The 23,787-nt window shown below is 41.6% G+C and overlaps 1 protein-coding gene across 12 annotated transcripts in view; it reads left to right on the forward strand.

The window, feature by feature from the left end:
* Positions 1 to 23,787, forward strand: part of pcloa (piccolo presynaptic cytomatrix protein a) — a 603,113-nt gene that overhangs the window by 254,928 nt on the left and 324,398 nt on the right. For all 12 annotated transcript variants that reach the window (XR_011955333.1, XM_072563105.1, XM_072563109.1 and 9 more), the window contains exon 4: positions 10,945 to 11,589. Coding sequence is in view for 11 of the 12 variants with exons in the window: in XM_072563105.1 (XP_072419206.1) it covers positions 10,945 to 11,589 (645 nt within the window). In the remaining variant the exon portion in view is untranslated. The remainder of the gene's footprint in view (positions 1 to 10,944; positions 11,590 to 23,787) is intronic.

The raw sequence follows: 23,787 nt of genomic DNA on the forward strand, positions 1-23,787 counted from the left end.
GAGTACTGGAATTCTTCATCTCAAGATCTACAAAGAGACAAGCAAAGAAAAAGGAACGGATTTGGTGAGTCAGTGACAATGGTAAACTGCCACATTTGCTTGTGGTGATGTTAGTTCCATTGTGTCGATGTCTGGCTGTGCTCAAATTTCATCAACTGAGTTCTTTGGATCAAACCTATCAAAAGCATTAAAGGGAATTGCTGAAAAAAGCCAGATGAAATGAATGGTTTTAGTCTTGGGTACCCTCATTACATTGAAAAACAGTTTGAAAATTGAACTAAACTAACCTTTGATTTTTGAGGTTAATATCTTATAAATAAAATTGATTTGGGTTTCCGTTAATTTCCTATTTTGAGCAATTGTTAGCCTCTCCAAATCAGGTTTATTCACAGCTGACCTGAACACTGCCTTAAAACATATTAATTATTGCCGATAGAATGAAACGTTATGTTTTCACTCCTTATTTGACTGTAACCTTTTAACCTTCTAGGTTTTCTGCTCAATTCCATTTTAAACTTATTCGTGGAGTCAGCTTCTACAAACTTTCTGAGTAAAAACTGTCCAAATTCCGATAAACTTCTCGGTGAAGATGTTTCTCCTAAACATGTAATTGTTATATGTCAGATGCATGGCAGAGAGTATAAACCATTCAACTCAACCAACAAATGCAGATTTTTCAAAATCATTTATGGCATGCGGGCATTGATGGTTAGGCCAGCATTTATTGTCCATCCGAGCTGTCCTTCACAATGTCAGAAGTCACGTGATACCAGGTTGTAGTCATAGAGTCATAGTCATAGACATGTACAGCATGGAAACAGACCTTTCAGTCCAACCCGTCCATGCCGACCAGATATCCCAACCCAATCTAGTCCCACCTGCCAGCGCCCACAAGCTTTCAGAGTGCTGCTCCTTCATCGGGCAGTTGATTGGCTTCGGGGAGTTATTCACTGCAAGACCCCTCACCTCTGAACTGCTCCCGTAGCAAATGTATTTATATGACGAGTCAGTAGTGACCACCAGGATGTTAATAGTGGAATATTCTGTGGTGGTAATATGATTGAATATTAAGAGGCGATGGACAGATATTTTCTTGTTGGACATGGTAATTGCCTGACATTTGTATGGTACAAATGTTACTGGATATTGTCCAGGTCTTGCTGCATTTAGACATGGACTGCTTCATAGAACATTGAACATAGAACAATACAGCACAGAACAGGCCCTTTGGCCCTTGATGTTGTGCCAACCTGCGAACTAATCTAAGTCCATTCCCCTACCCTATCCCATCATCATCAATGTGCTTGTCCAAGGATTGTTTAAATCTCACTCATATGGCTAAGTTAACTACATTGGCAGGCAGAGCATTCCATGCCCTTACCACTCTCTCTGAGTAAAGAACCTGCCTCTGACATCTGTCTCCAATCTATCTCCCCTCAATTTGTAGTTATGCCCCCTTGTACAAGCTGACATTATCATCCTAGGTAAAAGACGTTCACTGTCTACCCTATCAAATCCTCTGATCATCTTGTATGTCTCTACCAAATCCCCTCTTAGCCTTTTTCTTTCCAATGAGAATAGACCCAAGTCTCTCAGCCTTTCCCCATAAGACCTTCCTTCCAGACCAGGCAACATCCTGGTAAATCTCCTCTGCACCATTTTCAATGCTTCCACATCCTTCCTGTAATGGGGTGCCCAGAACTGTAGACAATATTCTGAGTGCGGCCACACTAGCCTTTTGTCTTTTTGCAGCATGACATCATGGCTCCGGAACTCAATCCCTCTACCAATGAAACATGACACACCGTATGCCTTCTTAACAGTACTATCCACCTGGGTGGCAACTTTCGGGGATCTGTGTACATGGATTCCAAGATCCCTCTGCACATCCACACTACCATAAATCCTTCCATTGACCCAGTACTCTGCCTTCCTGTTTTTCTTCCCAAAGTGAATCACCTCACATTTATCTGCATTGAACTCCATTTGCCACCTCTCAGCCCAATCCTGCAGTTTATCTAAGTTTCCCTGCAACATTCTTCCACATTGTCCACTACTCCACCAACTTTAGTGTCATCTGCAAATTTACTAACCCATCCACCTATGCCTGCGTCTAAGTCATTTATAAAAATGACAAACAGCAGTGGTCCCAAAACAGATCCTTGTGGCACACCATGAGTAACCAGACTCCAGGCTGAATATTTTCCATCAACCACCACTTGCTGCCTTTTTTCAGAAAGCCAGTTTCTCATCCAAACTGTCAAATCACCCTCAATTCCATGCCTCTGCATTTTCTCCAACAGCCTACCATGTCGAATCTTATCAAAGGCTTTACTGAAGTCCATGTACACCACGTCAACTGCCCTACCCTCATCTACATGCTTGGTCACCTTCTCAGAAAACTCAATGAGGTTTGTGAGACATGACCTTCCCTTGATAAAACCCATGTTGACGATCTGCAATCAAATTATTGCTTGCTTGATGATTATGAATCTTATCTCTTATAATCTTTTTCCAAAACCTTTCCTACAACAGAAGTAAGGCTCACTGGTCTATAATTACCTGGGTTATCTCTACTGCCCTTCTTGAACAAGGCACAACATTTGCAATCCTCCAGTCCTCTGTTACTAAACCCGTAGACAATGATGACTCAAAGATTAAAACCAAAGACTCCAACACCTCCTCCCTAGCTTCCCAGAGAATCATCTTAATGAAAGATCTAAACCCTAGAACCTGCAACATCCATTCCTCACCCTGCTCTATCCATGTCTCCGAAATGTCCGCAACATCGAAGTCCCAGGTACCTATCCACGCTGCAAGCTCACCTACCTTATTTCAGATACTTCTGGCTTTGAAGTCGACATACTTCAAACCAGCTTGCTGTCTGCCAGCACATTTCTGTGACCGTGAAATCCTGTCCGTGCCCTCCCTACTCTCATCCTCCTGTGCACACCTGTGAAACTACACCTCTGGTTCTCATCCCCCTGCTGAGCTAGTTTAAAACAACCTGAATAGCACTAGCAAATTTCCCACCCAGGATATTAGTACCCCTCTGGTTCAAGTAAAGACCATCTGGTTCAGCACCTGAGGAGTCACAAATGGCACTAAGCATCGTGCAAACATCAATGAACATCCCCACTTCTTGCCTTATGATGGAGGGAATGTCATTGATGAAGCAGCTGAAGATGGTTGAGTGCAAGATACCAGCCAGAGAAAGTCCTGAAGAGATGTCCTGGAGCTGAGATGACTGATCTCTCACAGCCCCAGGTTCCCCCAATTTTCATTGATTCCAGTTTTTCTGGGTTCTTGATACCACACTTGTGACCTTGTTGTCAATGGTTAACACTCTCCCCTCCCCTCTGGAATTCAGCTCTATTGTCCATGTTTGAACCAAGGCTGTACTGAGTCAGGAGCATAGTGGCCCTGGTGGAACCCAAATTGGGAGTCACTGAGCAGGTTATTGCTGAGCAAATGCTGCTTGACAGCACTGTTGGTGACACCATCCATCACTTTCCTCATAATCAAGAGTGTAATGATGGGGTTCTTATTCGTTAAGTTAGATTTGTTCTGATTTTTGTGGGCAGGACATACCTGGGTAATTTTTGACATTTCCAGATAGATGCTAGTCTTGTAGTTTTAATGGAACAGCTTGGCTAGGGGAGCAGCAATTTCTGGAGCACAAGTTTTCAGTACTATTGCTGGAACATTGTCAAAACTCATAATAATTTGGCGCGGTGGCTCAGTGGTTAACACTATTGCCTCCCAGTGCCAGGGACCTGGGTTTGATTCCTGCCTCAGGTGACTGTCTGTATGGAGTTTGCTCATTCTCCTTGTGTCTGTGTGGGTTTCCTCCCACAGTCAAAAGATATGTAGGTTAGGTGAATTAGCTGTGCTAAATTGCCCATTGTGTTAGGTACATAAGTCAGGGGTAAATATAGGGTTGGGGAATGTGTCTGGGTGGGTTACTCTTTGGAGGGTCAGTGTGGACGTGCTGGGCCAAATGGCCTGTTTCCATACTGTCGGGAATCTAATCATAGTTTTTGCAGCATCGAGTACTTTTAGCCATTTCTTGATATCAGGTGGAGTGAATCAAATTGGCTGAAGCCTGGTATCTGTAATGCTGGGGACCTGTGGGGGAGACTGAGATGGACCATTGTTGCAAATGCTTCAGCCTTATATTTTGTACTGATCTGCTGTACTCCCTAACAGCTGAGGATGGGAATATTTGAGAAGCTTGTTCCTACTCTGAGTTGTTGAATTGCCCACCACCATTCATGACTGGATGTGGCAGGACTGGAAAGTTTATGTCTAATTATCTGGTTATGAAGTCGCTTAGCTCTGCTTGCTGTATAGTTTTCAAGTCACCTACATTTTTCTAGCTGCACCTTACTATTAGTTGTGCCTGGTGCTGCACTATTCATTGAACCAGGGTTATCTGCTGGCTTCATGATAATGGTTGAGTAGGGAATATGTTGGGCCATTAGGTTGCAGATTGACTAGAATTATGATTCTGCTGCTTTGATGATCCACAGTGCTATGGATGTCCAAGTCTTAAGTTGCAAGATCTGTTTGAAGTCTCTCTTTAGGGCAGAACATAGACTTTGTATGGTTTTAGTGCCACACAACACAATGGAGAGTATTCTCAATGTGAAGGTGGGACTTGGTCTCCACAAGAACTGTGTGGTGGTCACACTAACTAATACTGTCATGGACAAATGCATCTGCAGCCAGCAGATTGGTAAGGATGAGGTCAAGTATATTTTTCCCTCTGTTTAGTCCTCTCACCACCAGTCTAGTAGCAAAGTCCTTGAGGACCTGACCAACTCGTTCAATAGTGCTGCTCCAGCTAGTTCTACTATAGCCCCTGTTTCTTCAATGCACATTGACTGTAACACGATTGAAGAATTTAGATCGTTATTTGCAGAACACGAGTTTTCCTTTCCTGTATTGGCTACAATGCGGTTCTGGTACCATTGGTTTAAATGCTGCTAATACGAGATTTTCTTATAATACGGGATCACATGGGAACGCCACGATCATGTTATATCAGAACAGACTGTACTGAGCTACTCTTGGTGGTGGACACTGAAATCCCCATCCAGAGAACATTCTGCATCCCTCATTCAGAATAAGATAGGGATAGGTGAGGAGAAATTTCTTCACCCAGGGATTGCTACACCTATGGACTTCTGCTGCAGAAACCAGATGAGACCAAAACATTGAAAGGGGATTTACTTCAGCCCAGTGGAGTTTAATTTTCTCCACTCATGTTCTTCCCAATAAAGCTTGAAAATTTCCTTTGGTAATGTTTGAGGACAAATCTGAATAACTGAATGTTCATATTGATACTGCCCTTAAAGGCACCACTTCACCTGTTTATGTTTTTACTAAAATTTTAAAGGTTGCACCTGCTTCTGACACATAATTTCAGGTTTTAATGGAACCATCACTCTGGTGTCCACCTCTATTCTTAGCCATTTGTCATTCAGTAAGGGAGTAACCTATTATTGGTTGGTGTTATCAGCAATGGTCAGTATGTGTAATAATATATCTCTTTAGACTGAGAGAGTGGACATTTCTCATGCCTCTTCTGTACTGTGTAGATTTTCTTCCCACTAATCAGTTTCTGTACTTTTGCTGTGTGTATTTCATATTTCTTCCTTAAACATCCCTATTTAATGTGCCATTTTTAGCTGCAGTTTCTGCATACATCTTTTTTATAGCAGTAATTTGCTGATGTGTGACTTTTTTCTCCACACAAGTGTTAGTTTTGAGTCTACATTGGTATTCTTCTCAGAGCCTTCATTTTGTTAACTCTCATGGTCAAGTTTAGCTGTTGAGCTTCCTTAGCTGCTAGATCCTTTGGGACTGCTATTTCCAGCACCCTCCTTAAGGTAATCTCTTCAGTAATCTCTTACTGAGGGCAGAGAGGGGCAAGACTGCCTAGAGTGTATTCAGGAGAACGTTCTACAGCATGTTTCCAGTTCAAAGAGAAAAAGGAACTGTGAGATTGGATGATGTGGGCCAATTAGATTGAGTGTCAGTGGGGGAACATTGAGGGACAGTCCTCATTATATCATAAGGTTTAGACCAACAACAGGAAAACAGGCATCACAATCCAGAGTGCAAATAATGAAATGGGGGAAAGCCAACTTCAAGATATTTAGAATGGATCTTGACAGAATAAAGATTGAAAGCTTGCCAGGAAAATTGGTAAATAAAAGGCTATCTTCAAAAAGGACTTATTTCTGGATGAATCAAGGTATATTCCTACAAAAGGGAAAGATAGGCCATAAAAAGCCAGAGTTCTCAGGATGGGGACATGGAATTTGCTATACAAACAGTTTAGCCATGAATTTATTGATGGATCAAATGACTTACTTTTGCTCCTTATTCATATGTTTGTGAAAGAGATAGAAATTAAAGGGAAAAAGAACAAAATGCCTTTATATCAGATGTCAGGTAAAAAAATTCAGCTGAGGACCAGCCTGAACATAGGAGGTTCAGAGGGTTAGGGAAAAAGCAAATAAGAAGTAAACTGAGCATATGAATAAAGACAGGCAGCTAAATTCATGTAATGGCTAACATTATGGAGCTTTCTTTTGTAAAAAGATAGCAGAAAGCATTGACAGAGGTATTACTGTTGATGAGGTGTTCGTGGACTTACAGAAGGTATTTGATACAATGCCACAGAGAGACTTGATTAAAATTATAGCTTATGGAATAAAAGGGACAGTGGCAACAAGGATACAAAGTGCCTATGTGACAGAAGACAGGGAGGATTATTGGAGACTTTTTTTATTTCCAGAGGTTATGTGGTGCAGTTCCTTTGAAGTCAATGTTGAGACCTCTGCTTTTTCTGATATGCAATAATGGTTGATACCTTTGTGTATAGGGCACAGTTTCGAATAAGCAGGAGAATCAAAATTTGCAATCATTGTGGACTGTGAGGAGGCTAGTGTTGAAGTTTAGAACTTCAAAATGATAGTGAATGCATGGACATGTGGTAGATGAAGTTCAAAGTGGATAAATGTGAAATGAAAAAGTATGGAGATACTATTGAAAATCAAAAGGTATAGCTATCATCACTGTGGGCAGCCCGGTGGCACAGTGGTTAGCACTGCTGCCTCACAGCGCCAGAGACCCAGGTTCAGTTCCAGCCTCGGGCGATTGTCTGTATGGAGTTTGCACATTCTCCCCGTGTCTGTGTGGGTTTCCTCCGGGTGCTCCGGTTTCCTCCCACAGCTCAAAGATGTGCAGGGTAGGTGAATTGGCCATGCTCAATTACCCCTGGTGTTCAGGGACATTAGTCAGGGGTAAATGTAGAGCAGTAGGGGACTGAGTCTGGGTGGGTTGCTCTTTGGAGGATCAGTGTTTGGCTGAAGGGCCTGTTTTCACACTGTAGAAATTCTATGAGTACAAGAGCAGAGGGATATAGTTGTATACTTACACTAGCCATTGAACATGGTAGGTTGAGAGCATGGTTCATTAACCAGACTATTCCATGGCCTTTAATAATAGCACCATAGATTACACAGGCAAGGAGGTTATCCTGAAAAATGAAAGACAGTAGCTTAGCTTCACTTGGAGGATTGCATCCAGATTCAGACATTACATTTGAGGAAGGAATGCAAATGCATAGAACAAAGTGCAGGAGAGGTTCATTAGAACAGTTTCAGGGATGAGTAATTTTAGATTTAAAATAGATTGGAGAAGCTGGGATTATTCCTCTTGGAGAAGAGAGGGCTGAGAGGAAATCACATCAAAATGTCAAAAATCATGACTAGTCCAAACAGAATCAATAGAAATAAGCTGTTCCCATTAGCGAAAGGATCTAGAATAAATAGACACAAGTTTAAGTTGATTAGCAGAAGGAGCAATGACAACATTGAAGGAAAATGTTTTGCACAACACAAGTAGTTAGGGTCTGGACTGCACTGTCTGAGAGTGTGTGGAGGCAGGTTCACTCGAGTGGAAGAAAGTGAGGACTGAAGATGCTGGAGAGTCAAAGTCGTAAAGGGTGGCGCTGGAAAAGCACAGCAGATCAGGCAGCATCCAACGAGCAGGAGCGTCAATGTTTCAAGCGTAAACCCTTCATCAGGAATGTCACTCGAGTGTTAAGGGACTGGAATATACTGAGAGTGTGGGAGAGGTAGATGCACTTGAGCAGTGAGGGTCTGGAATGTACTATCTGAGGGTGTGGGGGAGGTAGGATCACATGAGTGGTTAGGGTCTGGAGTGTACTGTCTGAGAGCGTGCTGAACATATATACATGGGTGTGATTCTTTGTATTTAATTTGGACATATAGAAAAACCCTAAAAAGTTAAGGTGTTGTGATGGGTAACTGTAATATTGCAAAAAAGAATATCAACGGTTGTTTGAAATGATTGGGAAATAAGTACAACACTGTATGATGAGTCCTACATCCATATATAAGTTTAAATAAACCAGTGTTAGAATAACCTCAGGTTTTATTGCTGAATCAATCAGGAGAGCAGCCCACTTCCCTGCTGCCTCATGGATGCCCAGTTGTGAGTGCTAGTTTTGTTTGAACTCTGTCCCATTTAGCACAGTGATAGTGGTACACAATATGATGGAGGATATTCTCAATGTGAAGGTGGGACTTCAATTACACAAAGACTGTGCAGTGGTCACTTTTACTGATACACTTATAGATAGATGATATAGCAGCAGGCAGATGAAGAAGAATGATGTCAAGTATGGTTTTCCCTCGTGTTGGTTCGCTCATCACCTGCTACAGACCCAGTGTAGTAGCTATGTCTTTCAGGACTTGACCAGCTCAATCAGTAGTGCTGCTGATAGCTTCCCTTGGTGGAGCACCTCCACTGGGTTTGTACTAACAATGTGGCAGGACATATCCAAGGATAACAATGGTGTCTGGAACATTGTCTGTAAGATAGAATTCTATCAACGTGACTGTGTCAGGCTGCTGCTTGACAAGTCTGTGAAGTGAACTATTTGCACAAACCCTGATTATTGTGGTGTCTTTATTTCAAGCCCATGTCATTTCCTTGCATTTTCTTTGTCTTAGTCTCCAGCTCCATTATGGGGCTGACAATCTACTCCCTCTGTTATCTTCTTGGCTATTTCTATCTCCATTCAAATCGACTTGACATCTTGATCTTTTGAACCAAGTTTATTTCTCAATATTGTACTGATCTTATCTTTTATTCACAGAGCTAGCCCATCTCCTCTTCCTTTCTTGCAGGGAATAGTTGCCTTCTACATAGAAATGAGGAGATCAGCTCCTGTGGTTCAGAGAAGTGAGCAGCACTTCTCACATATTTGCAACTCAATTCAGTGAATGTTTGCTCTTAAAATGAAAATGTTCCTCTTTCTGAACCAAACCTTAAACAGACCATTGTTCACAGCAAACTTGCCAGCCTTCAGGACTACATCAACCACAACACCATACAACCATGTCAGGGTAGCCTATGCAAGACATGTCAGAGCATCAGCATCGATACAATCATTACACATGAAGACATCACCCACCATGTACATGACAGTGTATGATATAGACTCACGCACTCACACATACACTCTCGCAAACACACACTCTCTCTCACACAAATATGCACTCACAATCACGCACACTCTCTCAGATGTATAGACTCCCTCACACTCACACACATTCTCTCACACTAACACACACTTCCTCTCTCTCTCTCTCTCACACACACACACACACACACAAATCTGGCGGGGGTGAATTTCCATTTGCAGATTTGTGTTTGCAGATACATTCTATTTTGTTCAAAAAGCACACAATTTGTAGGCAACCAGTCAATGTGACATTTTATAAACTCCTACTTTGGAAATAAAACCAGTCTGACTCCAGGTTAAAATACAGACAGACTCCAAACAAGACCTCATGCGTCAAATACATTGTCTGACCAGAGGTGTCACCTCCTTTATATTGAATGCATCTTAAATTATCTCGGGGAAGTGACTTCTGGGATTTGCATATTAATCAATCAAAACCTGCTCCTCTATTCTCACTGATAAAAGATTTAAGAGTCATCAATTTGTTTGCATGAGTCGTATGACCCTTTGATCTTTTCCTTATACATTCTGTGTCGAAGGTCTTCCTCTCTCACTAGCACCTGATGAAGGAGCAGCCCTCCAAAAGCTAGTGTTTTCAAATAAACCTGTTGGACTATAGCTTGGTGTGATTTTGGACCTCTTTCTGAAAGTAATGCAATGAGGTAACGAAGGGTAAAGTACCAAATGGACATGAGATATTATAGTGTTAAGGTTATAGAAGTTATTGCTCAATCTTTCATACAAATTGAATTAAAATTAGGAGGTAACTAATAATGATAAAGTAACATCTGCTGTGAAAGCTGCATGGATTAACATGATGCATGTTTTATAATGATGATTACATTTCCTGGTTTGTTTCTAACAGATCTCCAATTATTTTATTTACTGGGCAAACGAGCCTAATATTTTCACAAAATGTAAATGCATTCTTTGACAGCACCAACAGGCACTTCAGGATACACAATGTCTGATTATTCTTTTATGTTGATGGCCAATACAATGGGTGTTCTGAAAGTGGGACTTTTTATGAAAAAATGTTAGAAAATAATGTAATTAATTTTGCCTTTTCTGAAAACTGCTGTATAAACATTTTTGTATAACAAATGTTTCATAGTCAACAAGCAGTTTTCTGGTTTTTGCCACTTCAGAAATTGAGAATACATCAAGTTTTAGGAAAGGAAAATTCACCCTAGGAATCCATCAATGAGGAATTTATTTGCTGAATTGTGTGTTATGGACTAGCATCTGATTAAAATAAGAAATTACAACCATTTATTTGGATGGATTTTGTGTTCTCTGCTATAAAAAATGCTCCAGTGATTGAACTGATGAAACAAGATACATATTTTCATTTAAACAATGTTTGTATATTTTAGGTCCAGGAATGGCTGTGTTTGACCTGCCAAACACAACGAGCACTAAGTGGACAACTTGGAGACCTTGGGAAAATGCCACCTCCCCATTCAATCTCATCAAAACCGAAGCAAACTGTTCCTGCTCAGTCTGGACCCAAGCAATCTCAGAAAGATCCATCTTCTGCAGGTTCTTCAAAACCTTCAGCAGACCAACCAACTATTCCTCAGACAAAAGAAATGCAGCCAGAAAAGGTAAACCTTATTACAACTGCTCAAAAAGATGCAGAAACAAAGGAAATGGCAGTAAAACCTGCTGCTAAACCAATAGAAGCTCCAACTGTGGTCAAACAGGAGACATCTTTGGATCAGGATTTGAAAGTTACAAAACAAATCACAAAACAGAAGTTTGCAACAGATGAAGATCAGAATCTTCCACCAGAGCCAGTGGCAAAAGAAGATGCTGTTAAACAAGTGGAAGAAACTGCTGCGCCAAAGAAATTAGAGTCAGTAATTGAAAAAGAGGAAACAGCAATAAAGGTGATGAAGTCTGAAGAGGCTACATCTGACTCAGCTGTTCAAAAACAGCCATCTGAAGTTATAAAGGTGCAGAATGAGCAGCTAAAAACACCTGATTTAGCACAGACTGACAAAGAAAAAGTTACAATGGTGAGTAAACATCTTACTTCTGTTAATTTGCTGTTATCACCAAGAATTCACTGAATTCCTGTATGAAAAGAAGCCATTTGGCCATTGAGTCCACACAGATCGCCCAAAGAGTATTCCACCTCGACACTCATCCTACCACAAAAACCCAACACTTGCTATGGCCCTTGTCTGTGGGAGGAAATTGGAGCACCCAGAGAAACCCACAAAGACATGGGGAGAGCCTTCAAACTGCACACAGACAGTTGCCTGAAGCTGGAATTGAAGCCAGGCCCTTGGGGCAGTGAGGCAGCAGTGCCATAGAATCAAAGAGATGTACAGCACAGAAACTGACCCTTCAGTCCAACTTGTCCATGCCTACCAGATATCCTAAATAGGGAGAAAGTGCAGACTGCAGATGCTGGAGACCAGAGTCGAGAGTGTGGTGCTGGAAAAGCACAGAGGTCAGGCAGCATCCAAGGAGCAGGAGAATTGATGTTTCAAGCAAGAGCTGATGTAGGGCTCTTGCCCGAAATGTCGATTCTCCTGCTCCTCGGATGCTGCCTGAATTGCTGTGCTTTTCCAGCAACACACTCTCGACTCAGGTATCCTAAATAAATCTAGTCCCATTTGCCAGCACTTGGCCCATATCCCTCTAAATCCTTCCTACTCATATGCCCATCCAGATGCCTTTTAAATGTTGTAAATTGTACCAACCTCCATCACTTCCCCTGGCAGCTCATTCCATACACGCACTACCCTCAGCATGGAAAAGTGGCCCCTTATGTCACTTTTAAATCCTTCTCCTCACGTTAAACCTATGCCTTCTAGTTCTGGACTCCCCTAACCCAGGGAAAAAACCTTGTCTGTTTATCCTATCCATGCCCCTTATGATCTTGTAAACCTCTATAGGATCATGTTTCAGCCTCCAACGCTCCATTGAAATCAACTTCAGCCTATTCAGCCTCTTCCCAGAGCTCAAACCCTCCAACTCTGGCAACATCCTTGTAAATTTCTTCTGAACTCTTTCAGGTTTCACAACATCCTTTCGTTAGGAGGGAGACTAGAATTGCCCACAATATTCCAAAAGTGGGCTAACCAATGTCCTGTACAGTCGCAACATGACCTCCCAACAGTTTCATGTAATTTCGTCAAATTGAGTAGAAATTGGCATTTGGGTATAATTTAGCACAATGCTGACCAGTTCTACCTGCCCCAAATCTGGACTTGTACCATTTAATTAGGACATAACCTCAGGTGAAGGAAATGTTGATCCTTAGCAGCCCTGAGGCTGACAGCTGGAGACAAGCCATTTCTTAAAATCTTTTCATGGAATCCCCAAGGCAGACTAACTCATTATTATCACCTGCCTCACAGCATGTTCTCAAAATATCTCCAGGCACACTGCTTAAGCTTACTCCACAGTGTTCTAAGCTGAACAATCCCAAAAATTCACCACTGTCTGAGTCAAGAAATTCCTCCTCATCTCAGTCCTAAATCATTTGTCACTTATTCTGGACCTTTTCTCCTGATGTTAAATACTCTAGCCAAGGGAATACATACCTGTGCTGTCAATCTCTCAAAGCATTTTCTAAGGTTCAAATAAATCACACTATTATTCTAAATTATGGAGAAGACAGGCCCAGTATCCTCAATCACTCCTTAGAGACTCCCACTTTCCCAAGACACAGTCATCACAGGAATCATTCCAGCCTCCCACCCTCAATGGCAGATTTATCCTTCTTTAGGTAAGGAAACCAAAACTGAATATAACAGCTCAGGTGCAATGTCTGTACAATTTAAGGAAGACTTTTATAGTCTTCTGCTCAAACCCCTTTCTTAAAGCCAATATACCATTTAAAAGCAGGGACCCTTGTGGCACAGTATTAATGTCCCTGCCTATAGACCAGGAGGCCCAGATTCATATCCTTGTTTCTCCAGAATCAGAGTCTTAGGGATGGACAGATTTGAAACCCTTGGTCCAACTCATCTATGCCAACCAGATATCCTAAATTAATCTCATCTCATTTGCCAGCATTTGGCCCATATCCTTCTAAACCCTCCCTTGTCATATACCCATCCAGATGCCTCTTAAATGTTGTAATTATACCAATCTCCACTACTTCCTCTGGCAGCTTATTCAACACATGCACCACCCTCTGTGTGAAACTGTTGCCCATTAGGTCCCTTTTAAATCTTTCCCCTCTCACCTTAAACCGATGCTGTCTATTTTGGGCTCCCCAGCTTTAGGAAAATACCTTGACTATTTACCCTATCCATTTCCCTCATGATTTTATAAAGCTCTATAAGATCCCCCCTCAGCCTCCGGTATTCCAAGGAAGATAGCCCCAGCCTAGTCAGCCTCAGCAATATTCTTGTATAATAACATCTTTGAACAGGTTGATTACAAACTGTTTGAGAAACTCATTAGGTCTAATAGCATTTGAGGAGAGAAAAACAGAGTTAACCTTTTGAGTCTGACTCTTAATTCCAACATTCTATTTGCCTTCTTAATTAATTTCCAGACCTACATTTTAGCTTTCATGGGCTTATGAACAAGGGCATTCAGGTTCTTTTGAGTATCAACACTTCTCCGACAATTTAAGAAATACAGGGAGTTTGTTTTTCATATCAGGTGGATACTTCCACATATTTCTGTGTTATAACCCACCTACCATCATCTTGCACTCTCAGTTAGCCTATTTAAATCCCCTCATCAGGTCTTTGCATGTGGTAAAAACATGACTGCAGATGCTGGAAACCAGATTCTGGATTAATGGTGCTGGAAGAGCACAGCAGTTCAGGCAGCATCCGAGGAACAGCGAAATCTTTGCTTTTTCCTCACTACTCACATTCCCACCTCATTTTGTGCCATCAACAAACTCAGAAGTCTAACATTTGGTTCGTACATCCACATCGTTTGGATTGGGCAGAGAAAATGTTTTTGATCCTTGTCTCCGTGAGCTATCTGTCACTTTCTGCTGGACATGACTTGCCAGTTTTGTCAGTAGAGCTCGGTTTTTCTGCTCATTGTGAAAGATTTCAGTTGAGACTAATTAACGCTTTATTGCTTATGATGGTAAATGATAATTTTAAGGTTCACTTTGTTATAGAAAAGCTCACTGTTCAGGCAATATTTGAGAGTGAAACCAGCAGAGGGCAGAAGCTGAAGGTGAATAGATGCACAGGTAGCAGCTGACAGTGATAGCTGCAAGAGTTCAAGTGAGATGCGAAAAATTAATAACAGCTCTGAGAGTTGGAAGCGGGCAAATAAGGCTCAGCAAAGGCTTCAAGTAGAATTGGGGGTGGAGGGTAATTAAATATAGATCGAAGGATTGTGCAATATCAAAGTAAAGTTGAAAACCAGGTTATAGTCCAACAGGTTTAATTGGAAGCACTATCTTTCGGAGCGCCGCTCCTTCATCAGGTGGTAGTGGAGGGCTCAATCCTAACACACAAAATTTATAGCAAAACTTTACAGTGTGATATAAATGAAATTATACATTGAAAAATTGAGTGTTAAGTCTTTCATCTGTTTGTATACAGTGATAGTTTCACTTCTTTCATGTGTAAATCACAAAACCTTTTTTTTAAAAGTTGCATTCTGAGGTTAGCTGTTAACAAAGGTGATAGCTAGACAATATGTTGAAGGTGTTAGCCCCCTGTGTTCTCTGTCTATGCCATGATGTTTAGATTGATTCTAATCTAAAAAGTGAGATAACGGAGTTTTACATGAATTCATGCAGTCTTTGGGCTCAGAGTTTTACATGAGTGCATACAGTGTTTGAGCAAAGTACAATGTAACCCTGAAAGTACAAATTCACCCCACAAAATATATGTGTGCATGTGGGTCTTTGTCTGTCTGTCTGTCTGGGTTGGCGATTGTGAGTGTGAGAAAGTGTTATGCGTGTGTGTGTAGTGAGTGTAGAGTGTCTTAAGTCTGTGAGGAGGTGCATGTGTGTGTGTGTCTGCGCGCGCGTCCGTGTATATGTATGTCCGTGTATATGTGTGTTTCTGTGTGTGTGGTTTGTGTGTGTGTTTTTATTTGTGTGTGTGTGTGCGCGCACATGCGTGTGTAAGAGTGTCTGTGTGTGTGTATAGTGCAATGGTGGTCACCTGTAATGTGACATGAACCCAAGGTCCTGGTTGAGACCCTCCTTATGGGTACCGAACTTAGCTATCAGCCTCTGCTCAGCCACTTTTCACTGCTGCTTGTCCCGAAGTCCGCCTTGGAGGATGGTCACCCGAAGGTCCGAGGACCGAGGTAGAATCAATCTAAACATCATGGCATAGACAGAGAATACAGGGGGCTAACACCTTCAACATATTGTCTAGCTATCACCATTGTTAACAGCTAACCTGAGAATGCAACTTTTAAAAAAAAGGTTTTGTGATTTACACATGAAAGAAGTGAAACTATCAATGTATTCAAACAGATGAAAGACTTAACACTCAATTTTTCAATGTATAATTTCATTTATATCACACTGTAAAGTTTTGCTATAAATTTTGTGTGTTAGGATTGAGCCCTCCACTACCACCGGATGAAGGAGCGATGCTCTGAAAGCTAGTGTGCTTCCAATTAAACCTGTTGGACTATAACCTGGTATTGTGTGATTTTTAACTTTGTACACCCCAGTCCAACACCAGCATCTCCAAAAGTAAAGTTGAGTTGCGTAGTTAGAGAACATTAGATTAGATTAGATTCCCTCCAGTGTGGAAACAGGCCCTTCGGCTCAACAACCGATCCTCCGGAGAGTGACCCACTCCCCCCTCTGACTAATGCACCTAACACTATGGACAATTTAGCACGGCCAATTCACCTGACCTGCACATCTTTGGACTGTGGGAGGAAACCGAAGCACCTGGAGGAAACCCACGCAGACACGGGGAGAATGTGCAAACTCCACGCAGACAGTTGCCCAAGGCTGGAATTGAACCTGGGACCCTGACACTGTTAGGCAGCAGTGCTAACCACTGAGCCAGCATGCTGCACAATTAATTCAATCTCAAGGCATTTTGCAGATTTTAGTTGCCTTGGATGTAAAAGTAGGCCAGATATTTAATGGAGACACCACCGAATGAGTAACGAGCCCAAAAGTATATGCAGGGCATGTGCTGTGTGTAAAATAAACTGAGTTCCATGTCGTTACTCTCCAGTCAGTTGGAAGTGTTTGAATGTTCTGATCATGCAGATATATAAAGGATCAGTTCTTGTCTCTGAAGATAATGTTGTCTCAGAAAGACCAATCCTTACTAATACATGGAACTACATTAAAGGACAAGTCTTCAAATCCACCACCCCTGCAAGTGACGACAACTGTAGGAAATTGCAGATACATTTTAACCCATTTTTGCAGTGGAGACTGCAGAGCTATGAGGCCTCTGATTGGACCAATAACCTTAAATGGCAAATGAGCAGGTGGTCAATTAGGGCACTGAGGCTGTCTGTTGGAAAATTGCAACTGCTGACAAAGTGGGCTGAGGGCTCCCATTTGGTGCCAATGTCAGGATCTCAAATCCCATAGGAAAGTCTGCTCCGAGTGTGTTTCTGTTGTTTTATCAGGAAATGAACTTGTCTCCGCGGTGCTTTGATCTTGAGGTTTGTTTGAGTTGCCCATTTACGAGTTCAAACACTGCTAAATAGATTATTCCTTCAATACATTCCAATTCTTGTAAACCAAAGGAACTATAATCTCAGGATAGTTCGGGTATGGTTAACAGATGTATGACTCCTGGGGACAAATATTCAGAAGAAATTCATTCTTGAATATTATAAACATTTGATTATCATTAGGAAGAGTAAAAAAATAGAAATGTCAGTCAATGCTGGAGAATGTAATCATTCATGACCATGAATCAATGGTTGCAGCAATCAAACTGAGAAGCGAAAGGAATATGTCAAAATCGTAAAACAAAAGAATTTTGAAAAAACTAGCAAGAACATGGGAAATGAAGCAAGAGTAAGGAAACAGGAAAATAGCAGAAGATAAAGTGAAACTTGTCTCAATTGACAAAACTTCTCAGATTTTTTTTGATTTCTAATAACTATGTAACCAGAGCTCCGCACACAGTTAAATTAAACAGAAATAAATCTGTTACTTCCAATAAAGCTGCAACACCATGGTTTCAATAGGCAGAAGTGGAACTGTGGTTATAGAAATCAGAGTATTTCAGAATCAGCCAGAGTTGCAATGATCATTATTATGCCCAGCAATTCTTGTTTCACTTGATAGTTAAGAAAAACAGCTTTCATAACAAATAATATGATTTGTTGACTTATTAAAACTAATTCCCTGATTAATATAAAATTCACCTTAGCATTGCTTCACAATGTCAGGAGTATAATAAGGACTTGGAGAAATTGGCACTTCAGACATACCCTGTGATTATTGCATTTTGTAAATTTTTTTTGGAAGTTGTAGGACACATTTGAATTTCTGAGTGAATTATCAAACAGCATCCTTGGAGAGTCCCCAGTCATGGCAGACTGCAGCATTCATGCTGTTTAATGCAGCATGAAACTCGCATCACCTGAAGGCTGTCAGCAGCAATGAGGCAGCAGCTCAGACCAGAGAAAAATCCAACTGAGGGAGCCAGAGACAAAATTGATTGGACAGAAATAAGCAGGGAGTAAATGAGAAACAGCCAGGACACCAAAAATATATGCATAGATGTTGAGAAGTTGTAAACGAAACATGTTTTGTGAAAAAAAGAGTTGCAGTTATACTCAGAAACCAATAGACTGGGTAGAGTTCCTACCTAATGGAATACAACGTATCTTGCATGTCTATAAATGGGATTCTACTACACAAACTCCTACACTAGGAAAAGGCCAACTTTAATAGGATCAGATATAATTTGGCCAAAGGAGCAGGTAAATCTTGTCAAAGTAGTGGGATGTATTGAAGAGAGGTATAAGGAAAGGACAGGGCCAACATGTTCCAATAAGAATAAAGGGAGATCCAAAATCTCCAGCAAACATTGGATGTTGAGAGTTTGATAAAGGGAAATACTGAGGACTTGAAACAGCAGAAGCCCGAGAGGAGAACAGAATGTGCAAGAGGGATCTTAAAAAGGAAATCAGGAGAGCAAAACTAGGCATGATAGTTAATGGCAGGTAAAACAGAGGAAAATGCTAAATTATTTTCAAATATATTAAGGATAAAAGATTAAAGGAAAGAGTTGAGCCCATTTAAAACCACGGTGATAATTTGTAATAGAGCTTCAGCATGTAGATTGGTATAGAAATTAGGGAGAAAAACTGTGGTAAGTTTAAAGAAATTACTACAGGTAGAGAAAACAGTCTGAGTGATTTGGCAGGTTTAAAGGTCAATATATTTCATGTTACTCAGCTAGACCCATTCTCCAGCCCTACCTCTGTAGCTCTAAATGATTTAGATTTGAATGTAGGAGAGTTGATCAGTAAGACCATAAGACATAGGAGTGGAAGCAAGGCCATTTACCCATTGAGTCCAGTCCGCCATTTAATCATGGCTGATGGACATTTCAACTCCACTTACCCGCACTCTCCCCATATCCATTCATTCCTTGCAAGATCAAGAATTTATCAATCTTTACCTTGAAGACATTTAACGTCCCAGCCTCCACTGTACTCCATGGCAATGAATTCCACTCTCTGGCTGAAGAAATGTCTCTTCATTTCTGTTCTAAATTGACCCCCTCTAATTTTAAGGCTGTGTCCACAGGTCCTAGTCTCCCTGCCTAATGGAAACAACTTCCCACCGTCCACCCTTTCTAAGCCATGCGTTATCTTGTAAGTTTCTATTCAATCTCCCCTCCACCTTCTAAACTGAAATGAATTACAATCCCAGGATCCTCAGCCACTCATTGTATGCTAGGCCGACCATACCAGGGATCATCCATATGAATCTCTGCTGAACACACTTCAGTGCCAGTATGTCCTTCCTGAGGAGTGGGGCCCAGAATTGGACACAGTATTCTACATGCGGCTTAACTAGAGCTTTATAAAGTTTCAGAAGCACATTGCTGCTTTTGCATTCCAACCCTCTTGAGATAAATGACGACATTACATTTGCTTTCTTAATTATGGATTCAACCTTCAAATTAACTTTTCAAAATTCCTGGACTAGCACTCCCAGATCCCTTTGTACTTTGGCTTTATGAATTTTCTCACTGTTTAAAAAATAGTCCATGCCTATATTCTTTTTTCCAAACTGCAAGACCTCACACTTGTTCACGTTGAATTTCATCAGCCATTTCCTGGACCACTCTCCTAAACTGTCTAAATTTTCTGCAGCCACCCCACCTCCTCAGTACGACCTGCCTGCCCACCTAACTTCGTATCATTAGCAAACCTCACCAGAATGCCCCCAGTCCCTTCATCCAGATCATTAATATATGAAGTGAACAGCTGCGGCCCCAACATTGAACCCTGTAGGACCCCACTTGTCACCAGCTGCCATTTCGAAAAAGAACCTTTTATCCCAACTCTCTGCCTTCTGTCAGACAGCCGATCCTCCATCCATGCCAGTAGCTCACCTCGAACACCGTGGGCCCTCACCTTACTCAGCAGCTTCCCGTGAGACACCTTATCAAAGGCTTTTTGGAAGTCTAGATAGATGACATCCACTGGGTTTCCCTGGTCTAACCTACTTGTTACCTCTTCAAAGCATTGTAACAGGTTTGTCAGGCACGACCTCCCTTATTAAATCCATGCTGACTTATTCTAATCTGACCCTGCACTTCCAAGAATTTAGAAATCTCATCCTTAATGATGTATTCTAGAATTTTACCTAAAACTGAAGTTAGGCTAATCGGCCTATAATTTTCCATCGTTTGTCTTGATCCTATCATGAGTAAGAGGTTTACAACAGCGATTTTCCAATCGTCTGGGCTTTCCCTGACTCCAGTGATTTTTAAAAAATCACAGTTAGCACCTCCGCTATTTCCTCAGCCACCTCCCTCAGAAGTCTAGGATGTAGCCCATCGGTGCCAGCAAATTTATCAATTTTTAGACCTTTTAACTTTTCTATCACTTTCTCTTTTGTAATGGCGACCATTCTCAACTCTGCCCTTTGACTCCCCTTAATTGTTGAGATATTACTCATGTCTTCCACTGTGAAGACTGACGCAAAGTACTTATTAAGTTCTTCAGCTATTTCCTTATCTCCCAGCACTAGCCTTCCTGCATCAATTTGGAGTGGACCAATTTCTACTCTTGCCTCTCACTTATTTCTTATGCATTAAAAGATACTTTTACTATCATTTCTAATATTACTGGCTCGCCTACCTTCATATTTGATCCTCTCCTTCTTTATTTCTCTCTTTGTTATCCTCTGTTTGTTTTTGTAGTCTTCCCAATCTTCTGATTTCCCAGTGCCTTGGGCCACTTTACAGGCTCTCTCTTTTTCTTTCATACATTTCCTGACTTCCTTTGTCAGCCATGGCTGTATAGCCCCTCCCTGCATAATTTTTCTTTGCTTTGGGATGAAGCTCTGTACTGTGTCCTTAATTACACCCAGAAACTCCTGCCATTGTTGCCTACTGTCTTCCCCACTAGGCTCTCCTTCCAATCGATTTTCATCAGTTCCTCTCTCATGCCCCTGTAATTACCTTTAACTGTAACACCATTACATCTGATTTTGCCTTCACTCTTTCAAACTGCAGACTGAACTCTACCATATTATGATTGCTGCCTCCTAAGTGTTCCCTCACTCTAAGATGTTTTATAGAACAAAGAACAAAGAAAAGTACAGCACAGAACAGGCCCTTTGGCCCACGATGTTGTGCTGAGGGTTAGTCCTAATGTAAAATAAAATAACTTAACTTATGCACCCCACAACTCACTGCTATCCATGTGCATGTCCAGCAGTCACTTAAGTGTCCCTAATGACTCTGCTTCCACCACCACCACTGGCAACGCATTCCATGCATTCACAACTCTCTGCATAAAGAACCTTCCTCTGATGTCCTCTCTACACCTTTCACCTAATATCTTAAAACTATGACCCCTCGTACCAGTCAATCCTGCCCTGGGGAAAAGTCTCTGGCTATTGACTCTATCCATTCCTCTCATTATCTTGTATACCTCAAAAGTCGGGCTCATTACATAGAACTAAGTCCAGAATACCCTGCTCCCTTGTGGGCTCCATCACAAGCTGTTCCAAAAAGCCGTCCTGTAAGCATTCCATGAATTCCCTTTCTTTGGATCCACCAGTAACATTATTCACCCAGTCCACCTGCATATTGAAGTCCCCCATGATCACTGTGATTTGCCTTTCTGATATGCCCTATCTATTTCCTGGTGCATCTTGCATTGCTGGTCCTGACCACTGCTGGGAGGTCTGTACATAACTCCCATTATGGTTTTTTTTGCCTTTGTGATTCCTCAACTCCACCCACACAGACTCCATATCATCTGACCCTATGTCATTCAGTGCCATAGATTTAATCTCATTCTTAACTAACGGGGCAACTCCACCCCCTCTGCCCATCTCCCTGTCCTTTTGATAAGTTGTAAATCCTTGACTGTTTAACTGCCAGTCCTGAAACCCCTGCAACCACGTCTCTGTGATGCCTACCGCATCATAATTATTCACAATGATTTTTGCCGTCAATTCATCTGCTTTGTTACAAATACTACGAGCATTTAGATAAAGCATCTTAATGCTAATTTTCTTATCCTCATGCTTCCAACATCTCTAGTAATATGTCCTAAATTATCATTCCTTTTTGCTTCATTCCTAGTCTGCCTTGAACAAAAACCCTGCACACTTGCTAACCTGCTGCTTTTCCTTCTACTTGACTCCATACTCCCTGTTGCTTTCCCTTTCTCTTTCCCCCCCCCACCCCCCGACTCTCAAGTTTCAAGTCCCAGTGACCACACTATTTATCCTTTTCGCCAGAACACTGGTTCCTGATCAGTTCAGGTGGAGACCATCCCATCGGTACAGATCCCCCGGTTCCAAAACTGTTGCCAATGTCCCATGAAATGGAATCCCTCCTTCCCACTCCAATTTCTTAGCCACATGTTTACTTCCCTAACTTTCTTATCCCTATGCCAATTAGCACATGGCTTGGGCAATAATCCAGACATTATGACCCATGGGGACCTATTCTTCAATTTCCTACCTAGTGCTTGATAATCGCCAAACAGGTCCTCCTTCCTAGCCTTGCCTATGTAGTTCATGCCAACATGGACCACAACAACTGGATCCTCCCCCTCCCACTCCAATATCCTTTCAAACCAGTCAGAGATGTCTCGCACCCTGGCTCCGGGCAGGCAACACACCATGCAGGATTCCCAATCCGGCTTGAAAAGGATATTATCTGTCTCCCTAGTTATAGAATCCCCTATAACAACTACTTGTCTTTTTGCTCCCCCTTCTTGAATGGCCTTCTGCACCATGGTGCCATGGTCAGATAGCTCATCCTGTCCACAGCCCTTTTCCTCATCCATACAGGAAGCAAAAATCTCATACCACAAGTAAGTTTGCACATGATATGAAACTTAGTGGCATGGTAAATCATGAGGAGGATAGTGTTACATTACAGAAAGATGTCAATGGGCTCCTCAGATGGGCTAGTCAGTGGCAAATAGAATTTAATCTGGATAAGTGTGAGGTGAAAGACAAATAAGGCAAGGGAATAAATGATGAAAGGTCAGACCCTGAGAAACGCTGAGAATAAGAGGACCTTGGTGTGCATGTTCACTGATCATTTAAAGTAGGGGACATATAGATAAAATGGTTAACAAGGCATATGGGTTGCTTACCTTTGTTAGCTGAGACGCAGAGTTTAAGAGCAAGGAGGTTATGCTGGAACTGTACAAACCATTAGTTAGGCCACGGCTAGAGGATTGTGTGGAATTCTGGAATCCACGTTCTAGAAGGGAAGTGACTGCAATGAAGAGAGTATTGGGGAGATTTACAGGGATGTTGCCTAGGCTGGAGGTTTTAGTTATGAAGAAAGATTGGATGGATTGAAGTTGTTATCTTAGAGCACAGGGGATTGAGAGGGGACATGATTGAGATGTATAAAATTATAAGGGACATGGAGACAGAAATTAAGAAGAAACTTTTCCCCTAGATCTAAGACCATAAGGTACAAGAGCACATGTAGGCCATTCAGCCAATTGAGTCTGCTCTGCCATTCAATGAGATCATGGATAATCTGTTCATCCTCAACTCCACTTTCCTGCATTTTACCAATCACCCCTGAATCCCTTCCCAACTGAAA

This window comes from Chiloscyllium punctatum, chromosome 44 (assembly GCF_047496795.1).
Source record: "Chiloscyllium punctatum isolate Juve2018m chromosome 44, sChiPun1.3, whole genome shotgun sequence".
Lineage (NCBI taxonomy): Eukaryota > Metazoa > Chordata > Chondrichthyes > Orectolobiformes > Hemiscylliidae > Chiloscyllium > Chiloscyllium punctatum.